The sequence below is a fragment of the Ylistrum balloti genome, unplaced genomic scaffold, assembly GCF_031769215.1.
Source record: "Ylistrum balloti isolate Yb309-2 unplaced genomic scaffold, AGI_CSIRO_Ybal_v1 Utg370130, whole genome shotgun sequence".
In the NCBI taxonomy this organism is placed as follows: Eukaryota; Metazoa; Mollusca; class Bivalvia; order Pectinida; family Pectinidae; genus Ylistrum; species Ylistrum balloti.
Genome location: NW_026782142.1, coordinates 391087 through 404027, shown reverse-complemented (window position 1 = coordinate 404027; position 12941 = coordinate 391087). Strand labels below are relative to the sequence as shown.

The 12941-nt window shown below is 32.1% G+C and overlaps 1 protein-coding gene across 1 annotated transcript; it reads left to right on the top strand.

The window, feature by feature from the left end:
* The first annotated feature begins 11800 nt into the window (after positions 1–11800).
* On the top strand, positions 11801–12715 carry LOC132550586 (uncharacterized). The gene has a single exon (XM_060214675.1). The coding sequence runs from the start codon at positions 11801–11803 to the stop codon at positions 12713–12715; it is 915 nt and encodes a 304-aa protein (XP_060070658.1).
* Positions 12716–12941: the final 226 nt, after the last annotated feature.

Here is a 12941-nt window from a genome sequence, read left to right as displayed (position 1 = left end):
CCTGTATCCAACTCTAGCGTCCTCATAGAAATCGTTCGGCTTCTGTGACTTCAAAATGTCTAGGTGTTATGCCATACAATAGTCGTCGTGTTGACATTTAAGACTGTATTAAGCAACAAAGTGGTATCAAGCTTCCTTTATAATTATCTATTAATTACCTTTTCTATGTCATGTTTACTTTAAAGTATTCGCAATTGATCTTAAATGTACTCCAGGTAAATGACAATGATACTATTCAACCATATAAGGTTTCTAACCAATTTGGTTAAAGTTCAATTTCATTTTCTGGCAGTAACTTCCAAGGAGGCCACCTATCGCGAGCTCAGCACTTGACGTAATATTCATTTAACATCCTCCGTGTTTACCTTAACAGCAATATATCTGCAATCACACACGAAATATTGGTCGTGTCGGAACACAAGTCTGTATGAAGTTATCTTTTTTTCAAATATAATATGTTAGCATTATCCCAATATTGAATAAAACCAATTTCTAAAAGTTACCATATTTATTTTTCATAGTCCTAAATTAATTAGTTTTTCTCGTCAGATTTTCGTTATAGCTGTTCCGTTATAGTGTAAAGTAACCATTTTGTATCTTTTCTGCTACAACTTTCATTGTCTTATAGTTCTTTCGGGATGACATCAATAGTGTACCGTTCTGATCATGGCGTTCATTTGTAAATTTGTTGATATTACTGCCAGAGCTACAGTTACTACTGTCCAATTAAGAATGTCCAAAACCCACACACGTGAATAGCACCTTTAGATACAAGTATTCGCTTAGTGACAGCACAGTCATATCAGGATTAAAAATACATTGTACATAATTGTACAGGTAATTGCTTTTTAACTATAACGAAATAGTTCGCTGAAGACAGCTCACAAACAATGTAAGATATTTATGGTAATAAATCATTGTATTAATGTTTAAATTTTAATATTTTCCACTAATTGGTTTGTTTTAAACAACCTGCGAATGCCTGGCTTAAAATCAGTTTGGAATACCACGCCTACGTACTCTTTCCGTGATAAATGAATCCATCTGGAAAATTCAGCATAAAAACTTATAATTTCAATACATTCTGTGATTAACACGTTTCACTGATATGATCTTTATGGTAGCATGTTACCTTAATTAAAAAGTAAAACTCAGGCATAACAGCATAGAAGAACGAAGTAACACGAAATCGGAGCTCATACACAGCCCACAGAAATTTTATATAAGGTGTCAAGCATGTATGACATCCAAACTCACAGTTAAGATATGTCTGACCAAACCAAACCCTATACATCGTCCGTTCATGTATTATGTAACATAACACCTTAATCCATATACATTTAAATATAAGATAGTTATAAAGCAAAGTATACATACTACAGGTTATCCTTACATTGTCAAAGATGACGAAAGATATTAACTGTGACTGAGTAACTTCTTATATAAACTGGCGGATTGGAAATCTTGTACGTTATCTCATGGCTATTACATTTATCAGCAGATATCCCATTTTATATTTGACACCAATCCTTACAGTGTAATTAAGTGTACATGTATCCCGGTACAGTTATACAAATGCACATGCTACACAAACAGTGGTGTAAAATTGGTGTATTTGCACTCAATTACTTTCTATACAGAACAAAGTAAATAGATATATCATTAAACACAGTTGTAAGTAATAACTTCTATCTTGTGCGGTATAAGGTAAAATGGATCTTATTTGTGCAGAAAATTGAGTTCCTTGGCTATTGATTTAACGATAGACAGAGAAAAAATCCTACATAAAGTATAACGTATAGTTTTTTTTCTGAAAACCTGAAGTGGAATAGATCATGACGTTATTCCTGGTGGACATATAAATTTGTGGGTTAAAATGCCATATAAATTAATGAAAATAAAATGTCCACGAAAAATCAAAGATTATCAAGTATCCTATAAAAAAGCTTAATGCAAATATCAGTGTTTCATAAAAATACATTATTTAACAATATCTACGTGCTGTCCTGTCACCATTAAAATAAAACAGGGCACAAAAATGAAAAAATAAATGAACAGAAAAGAAACTGACACCCACTGTGCTGTGTTAATAATCTAAGTCCAACTCGTTTACAATCAAACAGTAAAATATGTTTCAATATAAAAAATCTAAAATTTACAAAGGTTTTGGATACTGAGATATAACCTATGCAATGAATCATATATTCTTTTTTACTTTGGATACACAATGGAATAGATGCTTACCAAATTTGTCGATTTTCTTGAAATGAATGTTATTACGTTAACACATACACAAGGATTACAATATATAAAATTAAAGCAAGCTTCATATAACTGCTGGTTTTCTGTATTTCTTTCACAAAACATTTATTAAGATGACTTCAAGAGATTGTTGTGTAAAGTCAGAACTTGGAAAATAAAAGTCATGTCTATGACGTTAAACAGAGCTGACAATCTGGAAGTATAATATTTTTTGGACTTCATAACTTACTTTGGCCACACTAAACAAGTGTAAGGGGAGACTACTCTTCTTGACATAACGGCAAGTAAATCTCGTGTATCAATATTTATGAAACCCCATAATGTAACCAAAATACATGATATATCTATTCAACTGATATATATTTATACAAAGATATATGACACACTTTAATCATCCTTGTTTTGGCGCCTTTCAATATTTACATAGATACAATACATCGAGATGACCCGATTCCTACAACTGTGGCCATTTCTTATTCACTAATCCTTACAAATCTAATATTTTGTTTTGTCTGTACGTTTACCATGTATAAACATTAAAATCATTTCCGTTGCCTATTTCCCTGTTAACCCCGAACCCCCCAACCCCATTTTTTGTTATCATAAACTTATTTAACATTATGCAATAGTGAAGATAAGTAAAGGGGAAAATCTCCTCCTACTTTAGAAATTTTCTGTCATTTTTAAGTATTTAAAGTTGCCTGTTGTGGTATATCCATCTAGATTGGCTATTACAAAGTTGATGTATGGTAGCCCCATTCCTATCACCAAAGATAACTGGTAACGTGACTTCCTAATGAAAGCCTAAACATCCATCTATATGTACAAGTGTATATTTCGTTTCAGTAAAGCAAACTATTTTGTGGCGAAAAAAAAAAAACTTTATGTAGCTAGTCTCGTAATAGTACTACGGGTTTTTTGTCATGTTTCGAGTTTTATGCGTTGAATTTACGAGAAACTATTTCACAAAAATATAATTCACTTGCCATATCATTTGAAACCTAATAAGACGGTTAGAGATTAAGTGCTGTACTGTAAGTGTTTTGATATCCTCGTCAGGTAATTTTCCAGCAGTTTGTGTATGTTTCATTGATACATTTAAGATCAGCACATCCAAATATATATGACTCTCTGCAAAGTGCACCCTTGACAAAACGTGTGTTGCTATCCTCCAGAATTAGGCAAATATTTATCGAACGATTAAGCATGATACTTTATTCCTTAATTCTCATTCATTTTCTAACTTTAAAGGTTTTATCTGTATTATACGTACCTGGTTTTCTTAACGATATGACATGAGAAAACTATAGGCCGTTTCATAATTTCCGGCAAAAGTATATCCTTTTTGCTTTAATCATTCTGTAAGACCTCAAAATAACATCCTGTACAATATCAGAAACACAGTATGATCTAATCCCTTCGTCTATAGAAATTATTTAGAAATATCACAGAAATAACTTATCAATGATACACACAGTTTACTGTGATCAGAAATAACTTACTACGGGTACACACAGTTTACTGTAATCAGAAATAACTTATTACGGGTACACACAGTTTACTGTAATCAGAAATAACTTATTACGAGTACACACAGTTTACTGTAATCAGAAATAACTTATCAATGATACACACAGTTTACTGTAATCAGAAATAACTTATTACGGGTACACACAGTTTACTGTAATCAGAAATAACTTATTAATGATACACACAGTTTACTGTAATCAGAAATAACTTATTACGGGTACACACAGTTTACTGTAATCAGAAATAACATTACGGGTACACACAGTTTACTGTAATCAGAAATAACTTATTACGGGTACACACAGTTTACTGTAATCAGAAATAACTTATTACGGGTACACACAGTTTACTGTAATCAGAAATAACTTATTACGGGTACACACAGTTTACTGTAATCAGAAATAACTTATTACGGGTACACACAGTTTACTGTAATCAGAAATAACATTAATGATACACACAGTTTACTGTAATCAGAAATAACTTATTACGGGTACACACAGTTTACTGTAATCAGAAATAACTTATTACGGGTACACACAGTTTACTGTAATCAGAAATAACTTATCAATGTACACACAGTTTACTGTAATCAGAAATAACTTATTAATGATACACACAGTTTACTGTAATCAGAAATAACTTATTAATGATACACACAGTTTACTGTAATCAGAAATAACTTATTAATGATACACACAGTTTACTGTAATCAGAAATAACTTATTAATAACACACAGTTTACTGAATACACACACACAGTTTACTGTAATCAGAAATAACTTATTACGGGTACACACAGTTTACTGTAATCAGAAATAACTTATTAATGATACACACAGTTTACTGTAATCAGAAATAACTTATTAATGATACACACAGTTTACTGTAATCAGAAATAACTTATTACGGGTACACACAGTTTACTGTAATCAGAAATAACTTATTACGGGTACACACAGTTTACTGTAATCAGAAATAACTTATTAATGATACACACAGTTTACTGTAATCAGAAATAACTTATTACGGGTACACACAGTTTACTGTAATCAGAAATAACTTATTACGGGTACACACAGTTTACTGTAATCAGAAATAACTTATTACGGGTACACACAGTTTACTGTAATCAGAAATAACTTATTAATGATACACACAGTTTACTGTAATCAGAAATAACTTATTACGGGTACACACAGTTTACTGTAATCAGAAATAACTTATTACGGGTACACACAGTTTACTGTAATCAGAAATAACTTATTACGGGTACACACAGTTTACTGTAATCAGAAATAACTTATTAATGATACACACAGTTTACTGTAATCAGAAATAACTTATTACGGGTACACACAGTTTACTGTAATCAGAAATAACTTATTACGGGTACACACAGTTTACTGTAATCAGAAATAACTTATTACGGGTACACACAGTTTACTGTAATCAGAAATAACTTATTAATGATACACACAGTTTACTGTAATCAGAAATAACTTATCAATGATAAGATACACACAGTTTACTGTAATCAGAAATAACTTATTAATGATACACACAGTTTACTGTAATCTGAAATAACTTATCAATGATACACACAGTTTACTGTAATCAGAAATAACTTATCAATGATACACACAGTTTACTGTAATCAGAAATAACTTATCAATGATACACACAGTTTACTGTAATCAGAAATAACTTATCAATGATACACACAGTTTACTGTAATCAGAAATAACTTATTAATGATACACACAGTTTACTGTAATCAGAAATAACTTATTAATGATACACACAGTTTACTGTAATCAGAAATAACTTATTAATGATACACACAGTTTACTGTAATCAGAAATAACTTATTAATGATACACACAGTTTACTGTAATCAGAAATAACTTATTAATGATACACACAGTTTACTGTAATCAGAAATAACTTATTACGGGTACACACAGTTTACTGTAATCAGAAATAACTTATCAATGATACACACAGTTTACTGTAATCAGAAATAACTTATCAATGATACACACAGTTTACTGTAATCAGAAATAACTTATCAATGATACACACAGTTTACTGTAATCAGAAATGACTTATCAATGATACACACAGTTTACTGTAATCAGAAATAACTTATTACGGGTACACACAGTTTACTGTAATCAGAAATAACTTATCAATGATACACACAGTTTACTGTAATCAGAAATAACTTATTACGGGTACACACAGTTTACTGTAATCAGAAATAACTTATTACGGGTACACACAGTTTACTGTAATCAGAAATAACTTATCAATGATAATCAGAAATAACTTATCAATGATACACACAGTTTACTGTAATCAGAAATAACTTATTACGGGTACACACAGTTTACTGTAATCAGAAATAACTTATCAATGATACACACAGTTTACTGTAATCAGAAATAACTTATTACGGGTACACACAGTTTACTGTAATCAGAAATAACTTATTACGGGTACACACAGTTTACTGTAATCAGAAATAACTTATTAATGATACACACAGTTTACTGTAATCAGCCGTTGTCTTGAAAAGAAAAAAAAAACCAGAATACACAATTTTCATAATAAATTTCTTACAGGTCACAACAATTGACTGTAATGCTCTCTAAAGCGTTAAATTTACCACCGTACGTTATCTTAATACCTGTCTTTATTATACATGTATATGAATTGTGGGACACATAAGATCAAATTAAATAGCTTGAATACTGTGTTTTGGAACCAACCCAATCAACCTTATCAATGGAAGTATACCATACGAAAAAAACTTCAAATTCATGTCAACTGCCAATTAAAATCTGTCTGAAAGCGTACGACATGTACTGTTAGATATAATATACAACGTCAACACTCACCGACAAAATTGCCTGCCGCGATGATAAGGCTGTAACAGGACTCGAAACTAAAGGAAAAACAGCATTAACCTTTTTCATGACTTGTTGCGTTTCTTAACATATAATTGGTAGCATTACCACAAAGAATCTATTCAGTATCATCTTTATTGCATGTGTTGTGCTATAAAACAAAACCCCTTTTTATTATGATAATCGAAATTGTTTTTGGTTCCTACTTTGAGGACCTAACATTATCTGGCTTTTATTTTATAGTAAAATGGCATATGCATTTACATGATATGATATGAATTAATATGATGGTTTGAGTGCTTTGTATTTGTCTTATTGATATGTATTATATCAAATAAAAAATCTTTGAAAAAATAAGCCTAAATTTGAAAATGGCAGATGCCGTCAAAACAGCCTGTCTTCCCTTTTAATATAAAGGGTTTACATTAAATAATTTGTTTTAATGTCACCGATTTTCAGTTGGTTGTAGAGAATTATGGTTTTATTTTTACATTTGTAATACTGTATTCTGGTCTTTGTAAAATGTGAAAATCTAGAATCCAATTGACTCTCTTAGCATTGGATTATCTTGTTATATTCATAAAAACCCCAACACTATCTCAATGACACGTAAGTTTCAAAAATCCCAGGTAATTGCTGTGTAAAAAATGCTCAAAGGTTAAACAGTTCTTTACTGACAAAATCAGAAATAATATCATCACAAGAAATACAAATTTACTTTACAATTTTATATAATATGCTCACAACATATTGCACATCAAAAATGTTTAAATTCGGTCATGATTCTAAGTGTAATCAAACAGAAGACATATTTTTGTAAACTTATCAAAATATCGTTAGTATTAATGAGATATTATAACTGATCTTTCTCTTCAATGATTCAGTGATTATTAAAAACACTAGATCATTTATTATGATAACAGTTCTAAGTTAGAGATGCAGTCTAGTACATATGTATCGAATGAGGACGTAGAAACTGACACGGTATACGTTCAGTTAACTTGACGAAAAAGTACCTCTTTTAAAACTGAAGCATCATAGCAATCTAACCAAATTACCTTAGCTTCTCGTTTTTTAAGAGAGATACAAATGTATATATATTTCAATAAGCATCAAGTTAACAAAACTTGATTAAACTATATACTTCCATAGTGTAGTATGAAGTTTCTATAAAACATTAAACAATTAAAAAATAAAACACACCCATAAAAATGCCACTGATTCCCTAACATATCCATCAATACTGTAAATATATTTATTTTCAGTGGAGACTGATTTTCACTGTTCACGGTGATACTATTTATAAATGTGAATATGGAAACGAGTATCAGTTCAACAAAAAATCGCTGACAATATCAAATTTGCATCTCATCAGCGAAATATTATTCTAATGACTTCTTCAAACCTTTTGAACCAGAATTGATTTAATTTGACAGAAATGGTCAGAAGGGTAATGGAATCCAAATATACTCAATTGTTTTAGATCAGCGATATATTGGCTCTGCAAAGGGCCAAACCTATAAATAATAAAATAAAACAAGATAGTCTTAAGGAAATTAAAGTACAAACGTCTGAGCATGATAGATATTTAACCTCTATCTTCATCAAAGTCCTACTAGAATATGAAAACCAAATCTGCTTTTCTAATTTTGCTTCCTCTTTGAGATCTCATTTAGACCAAAAAAAAGAGAGAGTTTTTTTTAAATAAGCAGCACATTCACAAGCTACGTATTAACGAATCTATATTTTGTACGCATTTATTGCATATTTTTTGTAACAAAAAATTGTAAAATATGTCAAATGCATTCGTTCTTTTATTATCATTGACTTCAGTTTCCAGTAATCTTCATTTGTATCATTACATGCGTAATGATGTAGAAAAAAAAACAACAAAATTTCATTTGAAATGCGTACTAATCCAATTGTCATCCGTATAGCACATGGTATATGTAGATGATGTAGGGAGCTTGATAAATGTTGAACAATGTGTGACATATAAACGTCACAATAGTAGAGCAGAATGGTTAGTTGTCAATATATGGATTTCTATCTCTTGTGCAATAATGCATATCATTGCATCACCTCTGTCAGACAGATAGTTATGAGTAATGTAGCTTAAGGTCAGTTATCTGATTTTAAATAACCCAAACACCTGTTAAAGCTACATTAAGTAATGTTCTTCAGGAGTGTATCATATATGTAAATAGGATTTTTTGTTTTGCGCAATACATATTCAAAAGAACCCACACAGTTTGTTTTTGAATTCCTAAACTTCGAAATCATGACGTATCATCAGATAAAATCCTTCATTAAAAATGATTCTTTAAAATGACAATCTTGATAAAAACGTTCTGATCTAAAATATCAAATGACCCGGTAGGTTTAGAATTGACTCTGAACAATCGTTGATTGTTAAGCGTCTCTTGTCGCACTCAAAAAGGCAATTGTAAGTTATATATCAGTATTGTTCTTATGTTTGTTGTGTTCTCGCGTGCTCGAGCGTGATGCTTGCTTTAACTGGTAACAAAAGGATCGTGTCATTGGCTTTGTTTGTGTTTCAGTCAGAGGCAGCGGAAGGAGGGCTGTTAGAGGTCACACATAAGCAATGATTCGCGTCTCTTATTTGATATCAATTTAATATGAAGTGTCCGTGCAATTCATTACTGACTTTTAATCAGTTTGGACAAATACAATCATATATGATATGGCACTGCCTTATCAAAAGTAGCAGATACTTCCAGACATAGTTTGACGGAGGAAAATAACCCTAGCAACAACGACAGGTAAGTAAGTTTAATCATTACAGGTGAAATCAATCAATATAATCTTAGTATTTAAACTATGTTAGTTATATACTGAAATACGGGTTCCATTGTTTTGACTAGTACAGATACCTGCATAGTTACGTTTAGTAAACAATAGCGAATTCATGTACAATAGTATATCAATGTGAAATACAACAAAAATTGACAAATTCATAAATTCTATACTGATTTAAAAGATAAAAATACCTTTTCAATATTTTTCAATGGTGTATTCGATAAATAACCAAGTTCCATGGGTGGCATTTGCTTTGTTCAATACATCCTATTTCGGCCCCCATTAAATACTGTAGTTACGTACATATGTATATAATTTATGACTGTATACAATCACGTGTATGGCATTAGTACATCTCGGACATGTACGCAAGTTTAGATAATAAAACATACTAACAATATGTATCAAAATATTCTACATAGGAATAGATAGCATCTGACATAATGATCGTCAATGAAGTGTTATGTCTATTATTTACTGCATTCCTTTCCTTGTCTTTTTCATTCATTTCCATACATTCATTCATATAATTCTTGAGTGTGTGTTTGGCTTAAATCATATTGAATGTGTGAAAAAACAGGTCGAAAACGTAGAGCGAATTATTTTAAACCCATTTATTCTACGTGTAAAAATGAGTTAAAAGTAGGATAAAATCAGTACACTATGTCTCGTGTAGTCGCCTATGTTAAAGAACAGATCGTTCTGACATTTGAATAATACCTTTACAAAACAGTCTTCAGTTTTTACGATAAAAGTACCATTTACTGATCGTTTCTCAAATGGCTAAAACAGGTTTGTTTCGGTATACTAGTTCCATACATACTATCCCTTTCATTTCAATTATGTACAAAGGACAAACAGATGAATACACATCTACTGTGTCTAATTAGGAATTTGTATTTAAACGTGCTATTCATTTTTTAGACAAATTTGCCATAACCTTGCAGATTGACACTTTTAAATTCACTGGGACAGTGACAAGGTTCAAAGTATATAAATACACTGGGACAGTGACAAGGTTCAAAGTATATAAATACACTGGGACAGTGACAAGGTTCAAAGTATATAAATACACTGGGACAGTGACAAGGTTCAAAGTATATAAATACACTGGGACAGTGACAAGGTTCAAAGTATATAAATACACTGGGACAGTGACAAGGTTATATAAATACAAAGTATATAATAAATACACTGGGACAGTGACAAGGTTCAAAGTATATAAATAACTGGGACAGTACACTATATAAATACACTGGGACAGTGACAAGGTTATATAAATACACTGGGACAGTGACAAGGTTCATATATAATACACTGGGACAGTGACAAGGTTCAAAGTATATAAATACACTGGGACAGTGACAAGGTTCAAAGTATATAAATACACTGGGACAGTGACAAGGTTCAAAGTATATAAATACACTTGACTTTTTTAAAGTTATCAGATATATGAAAATTATCATCAAACTATGAGGCTAGTGCATCTCGTCTCTCAAGCAATATTGACGAGTACTAGAAGGACGAAATATTTGTATGACGCAGTTGTTTCATCATTGTGCAGTCTTGTATGTAATTTTAGATTTGTTTTCATGTTGCTATTCACTTGTACGTCTTTTGTACAATCTCAAATATTGCAGGTGGTAGACACTGCTGGTGATCTCCTAGTCTCCTAGGATTGCTATAGCCTGCATGCTACTGGAATAGTGGCACGGTTCAAAATATACACAAGCACTTGGTGTACTTTTAAAATTATCAGATATATGAAAATTATAAAAAGAAAAAAAAAATGAAAAGATGACAAGTTTGAAAGGTATATGACAACGAAAAATCATTGTTTATAATCAGAACTATGGAACTAACGCCACATTTCAAATAGTACCGAAGTAGAAATTAAAACTTTGCAAGAGAGATAATTCTACATAAAGATCTATTAGATCATATTAATCCAGAAACGATACATTATGAAAAGAAGTGTGTGTTTAAAGTCTGTCTCACTGTAATAGTATTGATTAATTACATATTCCATTATTCCCAGTGTTTGTCGTTCTATCTTTTACCGCGAGGTTCCACAATACGTTTGTCTGCTAGCAAACAATCGAACTATAGTACACAATATGCCGATCAATAATGCTAGTTTCTAACCTAAACACAATATCTAAAATCTCACTTCATCTTCCAGGTTTCTGATAGTGATGATCCCAATCTCAATGGCCGATTTGAGGCTGATACCAGTGTAACATCACGTTGTGTGAAGTCGACAAATACCCGACACCATGCATCCAAAACCAGTTAAATCTAAAGTGGTGGCTTCGAGGCTTTTGGCCAAGAAGTCCAACGCCATGAAGGAAATTGAAGAGTGGGTCATGAAGGACGTGTCACTTAATGATGCTGCTTCAAGGATCGGCAAACTTCCAGAAAACGTTACAGAAGAACGGATGTTTAAATCTAGACTTTTCGATATTGGGAAGGAACGGTATAAATACCTGAGCAAGAATGCTTACGAAATGAAAATGTTTTCAGATAAATATAAAAAGAAGATGGCACTTGCTCGTCAACAATTACAGACGCATCACAGAAGTCTGTCAGCGAATGACGTCGCACGTCCAGTCAAATATGACGTCGATAGAGCCAGGCTCAGTCTTGATCCGCGAATGTTACGTAGAACACAGGACACATCGCAAGACGTCGAGGATGCTACAACTCCCGTGATGACAAGGTCTAAAACCGTGTCCTTCCTACCAACAGCATTAAATAAACAACAATCGGATTTATCACAGCCTCGAACCAGTACTCCAGCCCGAACCAACAGTCAACAAGCAGTACTTAAAGCTCTCAGAGATAAGTCCCAGTTTGGTTCCAGACCACTTTCGCGTGGAACATCTTTTAATCAAACGCCTCGATCAGATGATGATTCCTCAAGCAAATCGTGGGTAAAAAGAAACAAATTTTCCAAATATGGCGGAAAAGTTCCGGGCGTGACATCCGACCCAAGATATGCTCAGCTTGAAGGATCTTTATCCCCCTTCTATCATGGAAAGCCTGGGTCACCAGCAAAACCTCCCGACGTCAAGGGAATCGTCAATAGCATCGGATCACTGCATAAGCCATCCAGAAATATTAAGGAAGTAAGACCTAAACTCACTCTGAAGTTACAAGCATTCATGAAAGAACGGGGAATAGTGTTTTAGTCAATAATCTTATGTTGTGTGACGTAAATTTAGAATAAATAAAGGACATTTAACTTATTCTGCTATCGTCTGACGTGATAGGAGATACATAACATAGATTGACAAGAGAAATATTCATTTGCCGCAATTCATCACATGAAAAAGAAAGATAAGACTAAGGGAAAAGAAGAACACGTTTTAAAATGTGATTTTTCATTCCTAATTATCATACCGAAGTTATTTGCAC